The sequence below is a fragment of the Schistocerca gregaria genome, chromosome 5 (genome assembly GCF_023897955.1).
Source record: "Schistocerca gregaria isolate iqSchGreg1 chromosome 5, iqSchGreg1.2, whole genome shotgun sequence".
NCBI classification, from domain to species: Eukaryota; Metazoa; Arthropoda; class Insecta; order Orthoptera; family Acrididae; genus Schistocerca; species Schistocerca gregaria.
The window spans coordinates 46,592,127-46,613,820 of NC_064924.1; the positions used below are offsets into that span (position 1 = coordinate 46,592,127).

The window sequence follows — 21,694 nt, forward strand, 5'->3', positions numbered from 1 at the left end:
GACCCAGAGGGTCCGAAATGCATCGAGTACTTAGCAAAACACGAGACGTTGTGACTGAAGGCGTTTTTTAATACACACCTGCAGGGTATTGAATACCGTCACGTTTGAAGCTGCGAAATATGGATACAAATAAAAAAGTAAATCTTTGTATCTGTTGTTTGGAATCATTGTCAAAAGCTCTTAACCGTGCGCCTCACTGGCTAGGCTATGCTCAGGCGACTCACCTACCTTTCGTGGCTGCTGGACGTAACACCCGGTAGGCGTGGTGCTCCGATGAGATGATCTGCTCCAGTGTGGGGAGGAGGGAGAAAAGACCAACACACAAGTAGTTTTCTTACAAATTCCTGTATTTAGATTCCACAGTTATATTTAGCACCTGAACAGGACCACAGTAGATGGCAGAGCGACCCCTGACCCACCGATCAGCCCCATTCACCTTTGTTCAACTCTCCTACTCCCCTGCTATTGGCTCTTGAGTTCCGAACACCGATAACACGCAACATATGCAAAATATGTTATTTTTCTGCCCAGAGAGGGAAAATTCATTTCGCTTCCTCTTGGTGTCCGTCACACCATTGAGTAAACTCCTTACATGGTGGAGCACGGTACACTATCGACACTTGTGAATTGTCTGATGGCACCTAGCAGAGATTGCACTGTATCTCTCTTATCCACGATGTTCACCGCTTGGCTGTCAGCCCTCTAGCAATGGTCCCTCAACTTAAATCATGGAAGTTTCACATTGACAATCTCTCGATGGTCATTTGGTACTGAAGACGTCACTGATCGTTTTCAAAGGAGCTGGTTACGATGGAGACTTACATTTAACAATTCACAATCTCTACACAGTGATAGTTCTGCAGGACATATCAGTACGGCACAGTGGTGGTCTATAGCCTCAGCGCAGTCGAGAAGAAAAAATCGCTAACTTGAGTAAGAGAGCTCCATACTTCGTATCCTTCGTCGCTTACACCTGAACACATCTCGCGCGAACATCTGGTATGCATAAAAAAACATGCATAATTTACTCTTGACCGCGCCGTTGTTGACTGCCTGTTGACATCGCCAGATGGAGTCATCGACTGTTACAGCAGCAATGTGTTCCTCGGTTCTGTAGCAAAAATTAAAAAAAAAATAATAATTTCGCCCATGTATAGCTGCTTAGTAGCATGCAAAGGACAGAGATCTCTCCACCTTCGTCAGGTGCAGTTGAACAGTGGCTGAGTGGCACTCTACTTCTCAGACAGCTGAAGATCATCGTGACAAATTGTAAGACTTGGAGTGGTGCTGGCGGGTGGTACAGTGTTGGAGTTTCGCCTACAGTACCTCTGCAACACCGGCTTACCAGAATTGCGCACTCACTCTTGACCGGTGGTCACGGACCGGGCTGTGGTTGGACAGGTGTCGCTCCGCCGCAGGTCAACATTCCACTGTAGCCCAAAACATGAACAAGAATTTCAACAGCAGAAAATAAAGCTTAACAGTAAATTGCTTCGTTAGTCAATCGTGCGTTTCACGGAGAAGGTAGGTGGACACTGACATATGAACATCCAACACTTTCTCATTGTACAGGCTCACGACGGTGAAAGCGGAAACGTGGTGCAGCTCAAATGATGCAAACGTCGACTTTTCCTTATACTCCTGGTAATACGCGTCAAAATGGGTGATATTAACTGGACAGATTGAGAAACCCTAGCATATCGCATCAGCGATTTGTTGCAAAATGCTGAATTACTTACAGATGAACAATATGTTGGACAAGTTCAGTATGACAAGTAACCATCTGGTAACCATCTGGACATCTTGCCACAGCGTTCATGCGGGCGGAAACTTCTTTCACTAGGTTGTATGCCTGCACACCGAGCGTTGAGCCTGCGTTAACAAAAACGACGTTCATCATGCTGCAACACGGTAAGACTTCTTACAACCAAATCCACGAACAAGAACTGGGACGGGGGATAACACTAAACACGCAATTTCATACAACCGCTCTGAAACTGAGAGCAAGGGGCAGGAGAATTAACAACTGCGGATGGGAGCACGAGTGGAATGGGGACGACAGATATGCAACAGTCCGACTATACAGCCAAAGCCGAAAATGGAATGGGAAGATCGCGAAGCGGAGCTCTTCCAGGATAAGGTTCTCATCAGAAACACGTCGACTCGTCTCGAGTGGGTGCAGCGCTTAGTTTGCGTCTACAAGGAACGCGCGGGGTGGGTTTATGGTTGTCCTGACTGAAAAGGAGAAATAAACGGCATATTAAGACCACGGGGCAGTCTCACACCAAACCAAAGCCTGCGATCAATTCTGTGCGTGTGTCTCAAAGTATAAAACCGATTAGCTTCGAGGGAAAGGCGAAGTGCGCAATATTTTTCACAACCCGAAATAAATGCCAGCGAGACTAGGCAAGAAGATCCCCTCTTCGCCATCTCTAGGAGATCCAGCTGGCACGGGAGAGGCGACGGTATAAAAGTTCAAAAACAGCTCGTCGTAGCATATCTGCAAGAAACGGCTTAATTCCGTTGTATATAACAAACATCGCTCTTAAGCGTCTTACAGTTTACAGTAGAGGACTTGCTATCATTACGTTAGCAGTAGGAAAGTGTTAGTAAATCTTAGTCCCAATAATTTGGCTAGACAACAAGTAACAAGGTATATAATGAGCAGTCCTAAAATATCTTCTCATTTGTTTCTGAAAGTACAAAAGGACAAGATATTTCCTGTGCTACATACGTGAAACTAGTTTAGACAGCCATTATCTCTTCCGTTAGTTTTTGTTCTCAAAAGAGTCTCTACTTAAAGGCACACATCCGTGAATTCCTCCCACCCCTCATGCAAGAGCAACCCATACTATCGGTGAAGAGCGTCCACTCCGTTATTGAATTAGAGTTTTGATATGCTTTAATACAACATACTCGGGGTTTCCTTATAAACGTTATTTCACAGAAATGCTCATCTTTAGCTCATCCCGATTTGGAATCCGTACAGCACGTCAGCGGCCCTTCTACACAAACTAACACTGTCTCGCCTTTACAAAGGCAAGCCGGACGCCGCGGGCGAAATCTTACATCCGATGTCTAGATCGGACCAGAGTTGATAGCCTACGGTCTTTCCAACAAATTACAAGGCAACACTGGAACGCATCCAGAGAAAACTGTGCTTGATCCCTTGAACCTGCAATGCAACGAAACGATGTCGGTAAACCGTATGACAGTTGACACGTATGTAGCCCTACAACAGATCCCGACAATATGAAGCTTGCGTGGATGAGAATAAAACAACAGCAAAGAAGAGCCCTTTGCCAATTATGACCACAGTTTCTCTAACAAACAACCTTGCTAAGATAACTCCAATAAAATTTTGTGCAGAATACAAAACGACAGTAGTCTTATGCTAGTAAAAATTTAGCACTAATATACACAGCGGTCAGAAACATGACGTACAAAGTTGTTACTCCACCTTATACAGGCGTTAAAAGGTGAAAAAATGTCAAATGAGACTCTCCATGTAAAAATATGTCATACATATACAACACTCTATAAATAAAGGCCTTCAAGCGTATCTTTTAATCATTCCCTTTTGTGTCTCTTCCTCGAGTTTCGTACAGAAGTGTTACTTTTGTTTTTTGCAATATTTTTAGTCTCTAAACAAGAGAGGTTTCTTCTCGAATAGGTAACTGGAGTTTTGGAAGCTAGATGGTATTTCTTTTTATTCACAAGTAGCTATTAGTTTCTTTTCTCGCAAAAAGAAAACAAAGTCACGAATCCTATCCCGGTGAAACTCTGTTGTGGCCCGTGGAGACACGAAGGGTCGTGTCCACTGTGCGGCGGAGGCCTGCAACGGCGGCGGCGGCGAGGTCTGGGCCGTGTACTACGTGAGCAGCTTGAAGAACATGATGGCCAGCGAGATGTTGATGAACAGCACCAGCATCACCAGCTGCTGGCGCGAGAACCATTCCTGCCGGCAGACATACACAACTATCTGTCAGACGGGAAACGATGAGTGTCTCAGTTCATCTAGGCCATCTTCCACAAGCTTAATAAACACAATATATACACATAGCAGAGACTTTAGTCATCAATAATATATTCTCCTTCACTATTTACAACAGTCTGACAAAGCTGTGGTAGCTTTTACGAGGGTCGGTCAAAAAGTAATGCCTCCCATTTTTTTTGTACTTAAAAAAATTAAGTTAAGTGAAAAATTTGAATTTGGCGCCATTCCTCAAACCTTCTTCTGCAATCCACTGCAGTAGTAACTTTCTGTGTCAACAGGTGGCAGCACAGCAGAAGTTTGTAAGATGGCCGACATCGATGTTCGTTTGAGACAGCGTTGTGTGATTGAATTCTTGAATGCAGAAGGTGAAACGCCCATACGCATTCATGAAAGACTGAAGAAGGTGTATGGTGTTGTGACAGTGGATGTCAGCACTGTTAGACGATGGGTTCGTCATTGTAAGGAAGCTGAAGGGCAAACACCGTTGACTGACGAAAAGCGGAGCGGCAGGCCGGTGAGTGCAGTGACTCCACACAACATTCAGCAAGTTGATGACATCATTCGTGGTGACCGTCGGGTGACTGCAGATGAAGTGTGTCGCATTATTTCTCTTACTCGCAGTAAAGGCAGTGTGATCACGATTATTAAACAATTGGGGTACTCAAAAGTTTGTGCACGGTGGGTTCCAAGAATGTTAACCGATCAGAATAAAGAGGGAAGGAAAACAATAGCCTCCCAACACTTGCAGCGCTTCCGTTTGGAGGGAGATGAGTTTCTGAAAAAAATTGTGACCGGGGACGAAACATGGGTGCATTTTTTTTAACCCGAATCAAAGAGGCAGTCAATGGAGTGGCGTCACACAAGCTCGCCGAGGAAGAAAAAATTCAAAACTGTGCGATCGGCAGGGAAAGTTATGGCAACAGTTTTCTGGGATACAGAGGGTGTGATTCTGGTTGATTTTTTGGAGCAGGGATGCACAATAAATTCTGTTCAATACGTCACAACCCTCAAAAAACTTAAAGCACGTCTTCAGCGAGTTCGCCCAACAAAATCAATGGCAGATGTCCTTCTTTTGCATGACAATGCAAGACCACACACCAGTCGTCACACCTCTGACGAGATTGTCAAAATTGGATGGGAAGTTTTGCCTCATCCCCCATACAGCCCTGACCTGGCACCATCAGACTTCCATCTGTTCGGGCCACTAAAAGAAGCTCATCGTGGGATTCATTTTGAAGATGAGGAGGCCGTCAAAACATCCGTGTGTCAATGGCTTAGGAAGCAGAGCTGTGATTTTTACCGTGCTGGGGTACATGCCCTCGTTCAAAGATGGACCAAAACTGTAGAGATGGGCGGAGATCACATTGAAAAATGACAAAATGATCCTCAATGTTGTGGTTTTCAACCTATGTAATTGCATTTAAATTTCCTGACAATTAAACGTAGAAAAAAAAATAGGAGGCATTACTTTTTGACTGACCCTCGTAAATTAGGCGACTGTAGAAATCATTTGGTTTTGAAGCGAAGAACTCGTCGAGCCATGTTCGCAGAGCATTTTCATCCGGAAAAGGAAATTCATTGAAGGTTGTAAGATAGAGAGAAGAAAATGTGAAAATCTGAGGGAGAAAGATCAGGTAAATAAGTGGATGGGGGACGACTTTCCGACCTAACTCCTGTGTACTGCTTTTTGTCAGTCTAGCAGAGAGTTACCGTGCGGTAGCATCACTTCACGCAGTCTTCCTGCTCGTTGTTCTCAGATTCCGTCTGCAAGACGACTCATTGGCTAACTAAATGTCAGCAGTGATGGTTACACCCTGGGGAAGCAATTCGTAATACACCACACCGCCGCTGTCCCACCAAACGCATTAGATAATTTTTAGTGTGAACGCGCAGGTCTTTTTACGTGGAGCTGCTGCTTTGTTTGGGCTCACCCATTCCTTGCCTTTGCTTGTATTAGTATAAATACACCATTGCTCATCATCAGTGACGATACAGCATAGGAATGGCCGGTACTGTTCACGAGCCTATTGACAACGAGCACGTAGTGATGTACACATGGCCACCTGCCGATATTTGTGACTTTTACTTAGAGCATGCGGTATTAAGTGGAACCACCACAGTTCATCACATCTACTAGCTCTCGAGTACAGTGACGTGAATCATCGTGGATTAATGTGTTTAAACGATTTTCATCAAACCCCAAGGTATTCCTAAACGTGGCGAGACACTAATGTCAAGACGATCCTCCTTAAAACGGGAAAACCATTTACTTACTTTGCTCTGTCGAATGGCATTACCCCATATACGGCGGAAATGTTTGTGACTGCCTCTGCTGCTGTCACCTCTCTATGGAACTCAAACAGAACAACATGTCGGAACACGTTGCTTTCAGGTGTCCATTTCGTTTGAGGCCTCAGGCACGGCTGACGCGATTTCTGCACTTGGCGCTCCATTTACTAGTGTTCACACCTCCACTTGACGAAATGACAATTTGTAAATTCAAAATAACAACAGTAAAGCACAAATAAAAAAGACAAGCGACAAATAAACCCACAGGAAACGAAATACCACCACACAAAACAAACACACTACAAACGTAAATTAATTCCTGCTCATATCATTTTAATTATTTATTTTTCACGACCAATCCTGATCCCTGACAGTGCAGAAGTGTTATAGTATAAAACTATTTATGAAAACTGCAATACCTAGAAGGAGTGGTATCAATCACTCCAGAATCGGAATATGGGAAGAACAGCGGAACCTTTGTACACGATTAAAAATGTAAGGAGATGGCATACATGCACTTAGGGCGCTGATATATATCCGATTCTGGAGTGATTGAGACCACTCATTCTAGATATTGCAGTTTTCATAAATAGTTTTATACAGTAACAGTTCTTCACTGTCAGAGATCAGAACTGGTCGTGAAAATAAATAATTAAAACAATATGAGCAGGAATTAAGTTACGTTTGCAGTGTATTTGTTTTGCATGGTGGCATTCCGTTTGCTGTGGGTTTATTTGTCGCTTGTCGTTTTTTATTTGTGCTTTACTGTTATTATCTCAATGTACAAAATGTGATTTTGTCAAGTGGACGCCCTAAGTGCATGTATGCCATCTCCTTACAATTTTAATCATGTACAAAGGATCCACTGTTCTTCAGATATTCCGATATATACACTTTTTAATTATTATTTTATTTATTTATTTATTTATTTTTTATCAGAGAGGTAGTCCGTAATGCTAGTCAGCCGGGGCTGGGTCCTCAAACGAAATGGCCACTTACAAGCAAACAATGTGACTGGATGACTGAAGTGATGCCACATAGACGTTTAAAAAATCGCGTTATGTTATTAGCTGAAGCAGGCGCGTGAAGCTGTCGCGCCCAGTCCACACTGCAACTGTGAAGAATCAACTTATGCCGACTCAACTATAGTGGATAGAGAACGGTCGTGCACAGAGGCGAGTGGGTAGTGGACCTCACAATGTGACGGTAGCACGGAATGACTACCCTCTTGTCCATGGCATGGCCGTAAACGACAGAGCACCTCCATCCACAGCGTTGGATTGACTTTGAAGAACTGCAAAGACTGTGGACCTGCGTGATTCGATAGTTCCATGCCATCTACTGAGGGCTGGACTGTAGGCACGCATGGCATTACATCATCTTCCACTGATGAGAAAGCCCAACGCCTCTGACAGTAAAGGGCACATGAACGCCACTTCTGGCGCGCTGAGTGGCAAAATGTGGTGTTTTCGAACGAGTTTCACTTCAATTTGCCCAAAATTGATGGCCACAACTCAGTTGGGAAGATTGCATTGGGAGTGGCATCGTGGACAAACGTAAAGTGTAATAGTTTGGAGCATAATTGTCTGTAACATGTGATCTTGCTTCCTATATATTCAGAGCTATCTGAACAATAACCATCAGCAAGAACATACAGGGTGTCTCAAACTTTTTGGGTCAAATTGCAACAGTAATGCTGGGTCCACAAATGATTAATTGCGGATAGGGACCAATGGTCGGAAATGCATATTTACTGTGATATCACAGTGTACACCACATAACCATCAAGCTCATATTAATTGTTCAAAGTGACGACCCCCATTTTTAATGCATGTACTGCAATGGCACATGCAGTTCTCTCACATTCTCGCAAAGATCCTGGGTATCTGTTGTACATTGGAAGAGGAAATGGGTGACAAACAGCGTACACCCCTAACCACCAAACAGTCATACTCTACACAGCTCATAGCACGGTCGTCCTGTGACAACTGCATGCATCTCACGGTGCATTAACTTATACCCCCCTCCCCCCCCCCCCCCCCACACACACCTCACACACGCACACACACACCACTATCCCTGGTGCCATTTGCATCAGACACCTTGTGATATGTCCATGGTGAGGTCTGTTACTGTGTACAGTGTATGATGTGTAGCCAAAGATGGAATCTTATTAGTCCCGAGATTTGGCTGACATGTATTTAATGTATGGTGTGGCAGGATGTAGAGCCCTAAAGCGGCTCAGACGTACAGAGAATGCTTCCCCAATAGGCGTCATCCTAAGTGGAAGAGAGGGGGTTTACACACCACAGAGAGCCAGCCAACATTCCCGCCAAAGACAGCAGATTTTGAGGATATGGTATTGGCCTCATGTGGCCGACCACCCAGCAAAAATCACCTGCCAACTTGCCCATTAAATGCGCTCTTCAAAGCATACAGTGTGGAGAGTACCGGTGGAAAAGGTATCACACCCCAATAAAAAAAGTGTGGAAGCACTGGGACCAATGGATTTTGAGCCCTGCGTTCACTTCTGTCGACGGATTATCCACCTCAGTGCTGTACTGCCGAATTTCGTACAGTTTGTGTTGTTCACAGATGAGGCCTCAGTCATCCGTAATGGTGTTCTCAGCAGCCACAACAGCCATGTCTGGAGTGAGGACGATACCCACGCCACTCACGTTGGTCGCCACCAGCAATAATTGTCAGGCAACTCATAGATGGGTACTGTCCAAGATCACCTAATAGCACCTTACTTGCCACCTCCCCATTTCGCTGGCTGACGTTACCTGATGCTTCCTTCAAAATATGCAACACATATCCTTGTTACTGGGTAGAAAGGGGAGGTCCTGACCCATGGCCATTGCGACTACAGAGCTCGCACCTCTGGACATTTTTCTCTGAGCTTAGGCCGAGACGTTGGTGTATGAAACCACTGTAGAAATGGATGAAGACCTGCTTGCTAGGGTCCAAACTGCCTGTCGCCTGGTGCAATAGACACCAGGGATATTTGAGAGAGTTCAGCAGAACTTTATGTGCAGTTTCCATGCACGCAATGAGACTGGCAGTCGCCACATTGAACAATTTCTATGTGGTAAATTGTTATGTGATGTACACTGTGCATATCCATAACACAATAAACATGAATTTCCGATCATTGTTTCCCTATCTCAACATAATCGGTTGTGGACCCCCTATCACCTGTAGACCCTGAGGCACTGCCACTCCTGCAGGCAGCTCCACATGACATATTTCAGCAGGCAAATGCCCTGGCTACATGTTGTGAGGAATGTCCAAGCCTTCTTTGATAAGGATGGCTACTGCTGTGTCCGCGAGCTGCAACTTCACTTGACATGTCACCCACCGAACATTTCTGGAATATGATTAGTCGTCATCTTGTTCGTTCTGGTCCTCCTGCAATCACTGTAGACGCTTTGCGGCCTGGGATACAAACAATGTGGCACTGTGTTCTCCTGCGGCACACCCAGGCCCTCTTTGATTCCAGGCCACGAAGTCTAGAGGCTCTGACTTCGGCATGTGGTGGCTTCCAACCATGCTTAACGATCACAATTAGAGTGCATGCAGTTCTAACCACCTATGTATTGTCATGTGTGAAATATGTGCAATAAATTTCGCTGTTATCACATTTCTTCTTTGCGTCACGATTTTCGGGATGAGTTGTGTATGAAATCAGACACTGACAAACTGGAGCACGCGATCTGTTTTGAAGAATACTTTTTATTCACAAATGACCTGATCACATTAATTTTGTTGGTTTTATGACAGTTAACTAGTTTGAACTCTAATGAGTTATCATCAGTATTAAAAATCTAGTAAAGAACAAAATGAAAAGTTACTATATATAAATTACTATGAAGTGCAAGATAACGTATTCTGTTGCGAAATCGATGAGTCAAGTCGTCATTAAGTATTCATGGAAGTCACTTAAAGTTGACTGCCATGCTAGCTTATGGGACATACTTACAAACCAAAACATTTATGGCCGTAGAGAGTGCTGGAGCATGCTTTCCTTAACACGTGTAGGAATGTCTCCACGAAGTCTGATGCCCATTGCTGGTGCTTCAGGGTATAACTCTTTCCATTTCCATCAGTATATTACTGAATGAGTTATTGATGATGAAAACTGTAGTTGAAAGAAAGAAACACAGTGGAATACCTAGATATGGGAATATAAGACAGATTGGTCATGACGTAAGATGAAGAAGTTATGCTGAAAAGAAGAACAAGATAGCTGCGCAAATGGAGAACTGCATCGAACCAGTCTTAGGGATGATGAACGAGCAATTATATAAACCACCTGTGTATTAAAATCTGTTCCTGCTAGGCTGTGATGGCTAACTGTGTTGGAGACTCAACGGTTGTGATTAGATGAATGACTTAGACTCGAAACGAAGTCTCAAGACCAGAAAGTTTACTGTTCCAAAGAGAAGGGTTTGATGGAAGAAGAAGAAAATATCTAGCTATTGATACACACTAGTCGCTCTTGGTCACCAGTCCTCGTACATTAGCTTTATGGAAGTTGTTCCGACGAAATGCTCGATGTTATTTCATTACAATAGGGGTGAACTGAAAAGTTCCACCAAGTAATTACAATTCCTTATTGAATTCCTTGTTTGTAGAGAAGTTTTAGTACCTAAGAATAATTTACAAAATTCGGCGGAAGTCAAAGTGAGGTCTCAGAATTGTTAGGAGATGAGTATCTATACAGAGCTTTACTATAATTATCCTCAGCGACTACACAAGCCATCGTCGCGTCTTTGTATGTAACTGCATTTAGAAGATAATTATAGTGAGTGCACTGATACTTCTCCTGCAATATGGTAAGCTGTGTAACACCACATCCTCAAATGGCTCTGAGCACTATGGGACTTAACATCTGTGGTCATCAGTCCCCAATAAATTAGAACTACTTAAACCTAACTAACCTAAGGACATCACACAGATCCATGCCCGAGGCAGGATTCGAACCTGCGACCGTAGCGGTCGCGCGGTTCCAGACTGAAGCGCCTAGAATCAGATACTCAACAATCGAGTTTACCTTACCTCTGACTTGGTAGATCAATGGGCATATGTTGACACATGGAGAGATGGGGCAAATAAGTGGGAAAAGCATAATTTGAAGCTGGGTAAGAAGAAGAACAGTATGGTCAGGAACGTGTACACTTTGACTTGTGGATGGATGAAATGGAGCAGTACCGTCAGGAATATTACCTTGATATCTGGAAATGTGATGTAAATCATCAGAGTTGGGAGAAAGAATTTTGGCATACAGAGCAACGAGTTACATCAATGGGATAATGAACGCATAGCCAAACTTGGGGAGGGATGAGGTTGACCAGTGAGATAAGGGAACCACATCTTGAATAGGACAGATACGAAGTTGGCCAGTGAGATGAAGGGAGATTACTTTGACATAGGAGGAGATGTGGTTGAGAATTGGGATTTGGAGGGAATACTTTGATGTTGAGGTGGACATGGTTGGGAAGTGAGATTCAGAGAGAATATGTTGATGTTGAGAGATATGTGGCTGGGAAGTGAGCAGAAAGAGAACGCTCTGGTATGAGGACAGATACGGTTGGCATGTGAGACGAAAGGAGAACTCCGTATCATGAGGAAAGACATGGTTGGAAAATGAAATGAGGAGACAGTATGTTGAGATTAAGAGGACGAGGTTGGGAAATGAAAGAGAAGCACATACCTTTACATGGAAAGAAACAAGGATGAGCAGATGAAAAGAGCATACCTTCATGTGGGGAGAACCTTGCTTGGTAAATAAGATCAGGAGAGCATGTCTTGGCACTGAGAGAGACATAACTGGGAACTGAAATAAAGATGGCATTCCTTTACATGGGAAGACATGTGGTTGGGAAATGACTTGTACCTTGAGACTGAGAGAGACTTAGTTGAAGAGTGAAATGAGGAGCACACGCCTTGATGCTGCGAGAGATGATGTTGATGCAAGGAAAGACGAGGTTGAGCTGAGAAGTGATGATGTAGCTTGAGGTGGGCAGTGATGACATAAGGAGGAGCAGAGAAGTGGGGAGGGTGACGTTGAGGTGGAGAGTGATAATGTAAGGTGGAGCAGAGAAGTGAGAAGGATGTACCTTGATGTGGGGAGAGACAAGGTAGAGCAGAGATGTGGGGAGGTGTACCCTGACATGGGGAGAGACGAGGTAGAGCTGAGATGTGAGGAGGACGTACCTTGACGTTGGGAGAGACGAGGTAGAGCAGCGGATTGGCGCGCAGGCGCTCCTGCTCCTCCTGCATGCGGCGCATCTCCTCGCGGCGGGCGGAGCTCAGCACGGACACCTCCTCGCGGGACATGGGCTCCGTGGCGCGCGGCAGCCCCTGCACGTCGGGCAGGCTCTTCTTCCGCTGGATGGGCTGCGGCACCGGCAGGGTCTGCGGGCACAGAACACCACACGTCACGGGAGTCCACTTCACTGGGGCAACACGCTCTCTCTGTGGTGCCTGCTGGTTCTCTAGCTTAATGCCATTTCTCGTCACCGTGACAAAATGGAAGTCCAATCAGCATCCACAGCAATTTTTCCTTACCGGCCAGATGACGATATGATTTTATATCTTGACTTTTACTATTTCTGGACGACAAAGCACAATCGTTGGTCCCATAAAAGGCTATCTTTACTATTCGTCAGATAGGCAGCGGATGACTGAGGCATCCTACATCTGCGCAATTAGTGTGTAGTGAACACTTGCATTTGGCAGAGGATTCATAATACCACTTTCAGAGTGTTTGTGTATTGTTCTACTCCCGAACAGCACATGGGAAAAATGAACACCTAGATCTCTCATGCAAGCCCTGATTTATTTGACCTTGATGGTCATTTCTGCCTATGGAAAAGAAAATTGACGATCTGATAGATGACGATTGATTTAGGAAAGGTAAAGGCACCAAAGAGGCAGCTCTCACTTTGCGGTTGATAGTGGAGGCAAGACTGAAGAACAATCAAGACACGTTCATAGGATTTGTCGACCTGAAAAAAAGCGTTCGACAATGTAATATTCTGAGAAAATAGTGGTAAGTTATAGGGAAAGAAGATTAATATAAAATATGAACAAGAATCAAGAGGTACAATAAGAATGGGAGACCAAGCACGAAGAGTTCTGATGTGATATATCACCCCTATTGTTCAATGTATACATCTAAGATGCAATGACAGAAATAAAGATTCATGTGTGGGATTAAAATTCAGGGTGAGATGATATCAATGATATGATTCGCTGATGACCACTGCTATTCTCAGTGAAAGTGAAGAATTACAGTATTTATTGAATGGAATGAACAGTCTGATGAGTGCACAACAAGGATTGAGCGTAAATCTACGAAAGATAAATGAGAATACCGAGAAATTTAACACTATAAATAGTGATCGGAAGTAGATGAGGTTAAGGAAGCCTGCCACCTAGGCAGCAAAATAACCCATGATGTATGGAACAACGAGGACATAAAAAACAGACCAGCACTGGCCAAGAAAAGTCGACAAGACAGAGACTAGAATGCATCCAGCAAATAAGTGAGGATGTAGTTTGCAAATGCTACTCTGAGCAGTCCATCTTCCACGGATGTTCTAAATGTTTAGTTTAACAAGGCAGGGAACTCCAATTTTCTCGAAGACTGCTTTGCTGGATATCACCATATATGACAGGTTACAACTAATATCTGGTACGAACGTAGCTTAATGGTGTTCTCGACATATTTTGATGTAGCTTTATTTCAATATTTATTACACTGGCTACTGAAAATAACACATAAGGCGAAACTGGTATCTTCACAGGAATACTTCATGCAGATATCTGATGTAGTAAACTCTACAACTCTTATTGTATATGCTGCACATTGCCACTTTAGGCTTCAACTTTGGTGAATTAATTGTTTACTTTTATCGTGGTTTTTAAGTCTTCGTTTCTGGCCATGAATTTCCGTGTTGTATTCATTATACGCACATAAAAAAAATTGCATCACCCCGGTTCACAGAACTCCTGAACATAGACGTTGAGTGTGGATACTGTATCACAGACACACAGTCTCTTTGACTGTTCAGAGGTGCCACTAAATCCTCCCAAAGGTGTAAACAACCATGGATGATCAGCGTCTATTAGACGGAGGGGGTCCGACAGCCCATCAGTTCCAGTCATTCCACCAGGAAGAAGGTACACGGCTCGTGTTGTCTGTAGTTCAACCATGCCTAGACGGTCAATACCGCGGTTCTATCGCGTCCGCATTGTTACTTTGTGCTAGGAAGGGCTCTCAAGAAGGGAAGTGTTCAGGCGTGTAGGAGTGAACCAAAGCGATGTTACACGGACATCGAGGAGATACAGAGAGACAAGAACTGTCGATGACATGCCTCCATCAGGCCGCCCAAGGGCTATTACTGCAGTGGATGACCGCTACCTACGGATTATGGCTCGGAGGAGTCGTGACAGCAACGCCACCGTGTGGAATTATGCTTTTCGAACAACCACAGGATGTCTTCTTACGACTCAAACTGTGCGCAATACGCTGCACGATGCGCAACTTCACTCCCGACAACCATGGCGAGGTCCATCTTTGCAACCACGACACCATGCAGCGCGGTACAGATGGGCCCAAGAACATGCCTAATGAACCGCTCAGGACTGGCACCACCATATCTTCAGCGATGCTTGTCGCATATGCCTTCAACCAGACAATCGTCGGAGATGTGTTTGGAGGCAACCCGGTCAGACTTAACGCCTTAGGCACACTGTCCAGCGAATGCAGCAAGGTGGAGGTTCCCTGCTGTTTTGGGGTGGCATTATGTGGGGCCGACGTACGGCGCTGGAGGTCATGGAAGGCGCCGTAACAGCTGTACGATATGTGACTACCATCGTCCGACCGATAGTGCAACCATATCGGCAGCACATTCGCGTGAGGCATTCGTCTTTATGGACGACAATTCGCGCCCCATCGTGCACATCTTGTTAATGACGTCCTTTAGGATAACGACGTAGCTCGACTAGAGTGGCCAGCATGTTCTCCAGGCATGATCCCTATCGAACATGCCTGGAATAGACTGAAAGGAGCTTTTTGTGGACCCACCAACCACTCTGAAGGATCTACGCCGAATCGCCGTTGAGGAGTGGGACAATCTGGACCAACAGTACCTTGATGAACTTGTGAATAGTATGCCACGACGAATATAGGCATGCATCAATGCAAGAGGACGTGCTATTGGGTATTAGAGGTCCCAGTGCGTACAGCAATCTGGACCACGACCTCTGAAGGTCTTGCTGTATGGTGGTACAACATGCAATGTATGATTTTCATCAGCAATAAAAAAGGACAGAAATGATGTTTATGTTGATCTCTATTGCAGTTTTCTGTACAGGTTCCGTAACTCTCAGGTTCCGTAACTCTCGGAACCGAGGTGATGCAGAACTTGATGTGGGTACTACGTTACAAAATCATGTGTGTCATTCTGATTTTATTTTTTTATTTATGTGTGAGTCACTTGTGACTACATTCGGGTTGACTCACCAAATAAAGATATTTCTTTTTACACGCACAAATACGATTGACACAAAAAATATTTCAAGTTCTAATATTTTCTCCGTCTGTTTTTAACGCAGGTATCAGCTTCCAGTTACTGACTGCCTATTTTGTTTAAAATCTAGTTTCTAGCTGCACTGCAGCATTGGTTAAAATAAAATTTAATAGATGTACTAATATAGTTACTTTATGCCTACGATCTACTTCCAAGAAAACGAGGGAACATAGACATTTCCCTTCACAGGAACTGCATAAATAATTTTTTTTACAATTTGGTAAATTGTCTGCTAGAGTAAGTTCTCGTGATGCATCACCCTTGTGTAAGATGTGACGTAGGTATTAAACATCGTCATTTTTACTGTAATATTTTTTCTGCTTGAGCTTTGTCATGTTTAGGTAAAAGTTACTGCATTTCCTGCTGCTGTTTGCCAGGCATAATGTTACTGAATTTGACTTTGTATTACTCTGTTAAGCCAGTTTTACCACGGATTTATTTTTCTTGTTTGATGCGCATTGCCTTATATTAGTTGTAATATTGCTGCTTGCTTTGACAACTTCCATTTTTTTCATTGCTGTTTGTATTAATTGTTTTGTGCTGCTGCATTGCCTCGTCCCTTAGTTTAGCATCTGAGCTCAGTAGATTTAAGTTAGCTTAAGATGGGGTAGGCTATAAAAGAGAACGAGTTGTGATGAATTGGAAGAAATGCATTGAGAAGCTATAAGAAAATGGTTTGGCCAAAAAAGTAGTGTACAGTGGAGAAAAACTATTTTTGAAAGGGAGTGTGAACAAAATACAGAAAGCATGCTTGGATAGGATATTTTTGGTGGAAACAAATGTTGAGATAAGACGAAAGATCTACAGAATGAAGCTTTGGGTTGGACTGCAGTACCAAATGTCACACTGAAAACAAACCCTGTCCTGTATTTTGTGTTATTACGCTATGTGAATCTGTGTTTGTCCTGTCTTTATGTGTTTAGGTAATAAGATTTCCGTTGTAGAATTTTTCTGATAATATGTTATTTTCTTTGTAAAGATGTTTAGACATTATTTATTCTGTTCTGTTTTAATGCTCATGTATGAAGTTGATGTTTCAATAATTATTCTGATCTTTTATGTATTTACTTACGTCATAATTCCTGTAACACTGATGTGTATGTTTATTTCTATTCTTTTGTAAAGCCCGTTTTACTACAAATGTTATCTGTATTGTTATGTTCTTTAATGATGTATTTTGGCCCTTTGTAATTGTTTTCTTGTGTTGTAAATTTATAATTGTATAGACACCAGTTCTTCAAATTAAGTATCATTTCACTGCACACGTTTCTGTTGGTCATAGTATATGCACAATATGTGAAAATCAGAGGACTGTTAGTGTTTGCACATGTGTTGATAATTCAGCAAGGAACTGGTTAACAGCATTGCTGGTTCTAAGGACAATTCCAAAAACTTTGTGCGTGCCTAAGTGGTGGTTGATGGACTCGCTATATTCTCCACAAGACTCTTCGATGGTGATTGTGCACCTGCACAGTCGCAACAGATGGCTGCCGGCTATCTCTACAAGGACTGAAGTGGGTCTACACCTTTGATGACTCACCAGTACCATTATTTCTACAAGGACTGCAGTGGGTCTGCACCTCTGGTGGCCCCCCAATACCGTAATCTCTACCAGGACTACAATGAGTCTACTCTGTGTTGAGCTACCTACCAATATTCTTCAAAACTTCGACTGACTCTGCTGTGGGTTTGCTCTGTTGTGGCCCATTACCTGTCTGCATGTCAAGAGTCAGCACTGTCTTCCCGTTGGAAAGACAACACTACTTCTTCAAGACTGCATGGAAATCCACTATTTCCGTGTGCATTTTCTTTTACTACTCAGACTTTGAGAAAAACACTGTAATTTTACTGTGATGAATGATCAGGATTGTCTTTATGGACTGTGAGAAAATTTTAGCTTTTGACCAACATTGTATCGATAAGTGTGTGCATTTCATTTCTTTGTTATTGTAATGATGAAAAAAAATTTCAAATCTGTATTGGCCACTGCACAAAACAATTTGTAAATTTTTTTGTGGGGAGCATGGGGGCTATGTAAGTAGGCTGTTTAGGTTTTTTTATTGGTAACGCCGCCGCCACGTAGCACTCTGTATGAAAATCACTGGCTGTGTCGTGTGCAGTCTGTGGCTGGTTTGCATTGTTGTCTGCCATTATAGTGTTGGGCAGCGGCAGATGGATGTGAACAGCGTGTAGCTTGCGCAGTTGGAGGTGAGCCGCCAGCAGTGGTGGATGTGGGGAGAGAGATGGAGTAGTTTTGAAATTTGTAAGAATGGATGTCATGAAGTGCTATATAGATTATGACTATTAAGGTAAATACATTGTTTGTTCTCTATTAAAATCTTTCATTTGCTAATTGTACCTATCAGTAGTTAGTGACTTCCGTAGTCTGAATCTTTTATTTAGCTGGCAGTAGTGGCGCTCGCTGTATTGCAGTAGTTCGAGTAACGAAGAATTTTGGTGAGGTAAGTGATTTGTGAAACGTATAGATTAATGTTAGTCAGGGCCATTCTTTTGTAGGGATTATTGAAAGTCAGATTGCATTGCTCTAAAAATATTGTGTGTCAGTTTAAGCACAGTCATGTATAATTGTTCAAAGGGGACGTTTCAACTGATGCTGAAAGATAGGACGTGTTCAAGGTACATATACTGTTTTGTGTGTTCTAATTGGGTCTTACTTCTCCGTATTGGTTGATGTTCCAGGCTGTTAGACATTAGCTTTGTTAATGAAAGGTTATTAGATATTCTAGCTTGATTTGTCACTTCACTGATTTGTTCTATCATGGGAGATATATCGTGCAACATTATGTCGTCTGAAAATCCCATATGTCTTAATTTCGTTCTTACAGCTGCGACTCCGTTGTCCTCCCAGTCTAGTTTTCTAAAGGCATGTTCTCAAGGTGATACAAATGCTGGTGGGATTGAATCTCTCAACTAGACTGCTCTTCTAATATTTCATTTGAAGGGTTCTATATAGATGTACTTTATGCTGTTCATAGGTAAACCTTGTTGAATTAAAGTTTCGAACATCATTTCATAAGAGACAAAAGCTTTTGTATGATTGGTAAAAGCTATATTTGTATAGTGTCCTACTTTATTCGTTATATTTCTTTATTACTGGGTTGATATTTTGAAGACTATCAGTCACTGAGAAACTTTTCCTTAATGCTGGTTGACGTGTATTATTTTGATACGCAATTTGTAATTAATTTATGGCACGTATTGACTAAATGCACGTTTCCCACGCCCAAAACTGCTACAGTGAAAATAAGAGGTTTGGAAGAGACAGGATTCAAAGTTACCGTCAATATTACGTTAGTCTCTCAATTAAGCATAGTCAGATAAAAGGCGAGCAGTCACCGTGACAGTTGGAAAATGAGTTATGTGAATAAAAGGAGTTCTCCGTGTTCCGAACAGGCGTGTGGTTCCGTGATAATGAGAACAGTGCATTGGGCTCATCATGTGCCGTTTGTATTTGCTCTGTCGTTGAGAAAAGAGTGCGGTCTCTTGGTGAAGATTAAAACGCAGGGCCACAAGCGCGCCGTTTAAATCCTGTTTTACAGAGTAGAATAGTTGGTCGCCTTGAAGCAGGTCGGAAGTTGATCGCAGTCTAACTAGCGTTTACTTTGCCACAGAAAATCGAAGATTTCGGACACGATCTCCGGATACGAGAAATGTTTACATGAGGAGATTACAGCGACGACCAAGACCTCCCATCCCACACGATAAGTTCCGCTAAGCGCAAGATAAATTCCAACAGTGCCAGTAAAATTGTCGCTTTTGGAGCTTACAATTGACTCCCAATTGGAGGATTACGAACAAACCATGCAACCGAGGCCAGAACAGATGGTCTGTGTGTGATATGTCCGATAGCCCCGCCGATGGTAGTGCAGAGACGGTTCCATTTATTGCAGAGCCAGCAACACCAAGACTGGGCCATGTCTGAACGGAGGAAGGTGCGTATATAAATCGAGCTTCCATTTGCCGATTAGATCTCGTCAGATATTGGTGCATCACCGTCGGTGGTCCTAAAAATACTGTTAACTCTCGTGCATACAGGGAAGGGGTACTGTAAATACTTGTGTTTTTCAGCTGGTCCAGGCTTCACCTTTGATAACGTGTATCTACATTGAACTTTTCTGGTGGATTAATTCCTCACAGCTGACTTTCGTCCCCCTGGAACACCCAGCGAGGGCCTACAACAAACAACTCCGTGGGGCATAACGCTTTCCTATAGCGCGTACCACTGGAGTTTGCTGTGCATCTCAGTTACGCGTTCGCACGTATTACGAGAGTCAGTCAAAAAGTAATGCCTCATATTTTTTTCTCCCTAAAAAAGTCTGTTAGGTAAAAATTTGAATTTGGTGTTATTCCGCAAAGCTGCTTCTCTAGTCCACTGCAGTAGTAGCAGAGGCTAGTACTGACGACGCTTGAAAAATGGCCGACATCGATGTTCGTACTAGACAGCGTTCTGTGACAGCATTCTTGAACTCGGAAGGTGAAGCGCCCAATTGCATTCATGAACGGCTGAAAAATGTGTGCAGCGAAGTAACAGTGGACGTGAGCACAGTTAGGCGCTAGTTTCGACGAAATGTGGAGCGTCAGGCCGGTGCAGGTGATTTGAGTCGCATTAATTCCCCCGGTAAAGGCAGTGTGATTACGATTATTCAGTAACTGGGGACAAACAGAATTGCCTCCAAACTCTTGCAGCGCTTGGTTCGGAAGGACAGGAGTTTCTGAAAATACTGTGGCCAGAGACGAAACATGGCTTCATTTTTCTCAATCATAAGGAAAGAGTCAGTCAATAGAATGGCAGCTCCTAAAGTCACCGAAGAAGATAAAGTTGAAAATTCTTCGATTGGAAGGGAAAGTTATGGCTACAGTATTCTAGAACGAGGGTGTGATCATGGTTGGCTTTTTTGGAGCGGCTATGCACAGTAAGTTTCGTCCGATTCGTCTGAACACTCAAACAGCTTAAAGCACGTCTTCAGTGAGTTCGTCCAACAAAAGCCATGGTGGGTGTTGCTCTTTTGCATGAAAATGCTAAACCAAACACCAGCCAACACACCAATGAAGACCTGTCACCATCATTCTTCCATATGTTCCGGCCGTTGAAAGAAGCTCACCCAGAGATTCGCTTTGAAGATGAAAAGGCCGTGTAAACTTCTGTGCGTGAATGGCTTCGGAAACACGGCTGTGCATTGGAATACATGCCCTTGTCAAAAGATGGACTAAACTGTAGAAATAGATGCGGATTATACTGAAAAATCATGAATTTATATTCCATGGTGGGTGTTGCTCTTTTGCATGAAAATGCTAAACCAAACACCAGCCAACACACCAATGAAGACCTGTCACCATCATTCTTCCATCTGTTCCGGCCGTTGAAAGAAGCTCACCCAGAGATTCACTTTGAAGATGAAAAGGCCGTGTAAACTTCTGTGCGTGAATGGCTTCGGAAACACGGCTGTGCATTTTACCACACTGGAATACATTCCCTTGTCAAAAGATGGACTAAACTGTAGAAATAGATGCGGATTATACTGAAAAATCATGAATTTATATTCAGTGTTGTACTATTCAACCTTCGTTGTTGCTTTTGAAATTACTGACAAATTAAAAAAAATGGAGGCATTACTTTTTGACTGACCCGCGAAAACATGCACCACACTTCTTCGGATCTTCTCTCCCTCTCGCTTTATCTGCTGTTAACTGAACCTGGTGAATGACCCAGACCGATAAGAAGTATTCAAAAATCAGAAAGAATAGATCGCAAGCTGAATGAATTACATTTTCTTCTAATGAATCT

The 21,694-nt window shown here is 43.3% G+C and overlaps 1 protein-coding gene across 2 annotated transcripts in view; it reads right to left on the reverse strand.

Annotated features, from left to right (window-relative positions):
* Positions 1–326: 326 nt before the first annotated feature.
* The window catches only part of LOC126273462 (junctophilin-1), an 815,451-nt gene continuing 794,083 nt past the window's right edge, over positions 327–21,694 (reverse strand). For both annotated transcript variants that reach the window (XM_049977021.1, XM_049977022.1), the window contains exons 10-11: positions 12,506–12,706; positions 327–3,958 (exon numbers count right to left, since the gene is read on the reverse strand). In XM_049977021.1, coding sequence (XP_049832978.1) covers positions 3,872–3,958; positions 12,506–12,706 — 288 coding nt within the window. In that variant the 3' untranslated portion in view covers positions 327–3,871. The remainder of the gene's footprint in view (positions 3,959–12,505; positions 12,707–21,694) is intronic.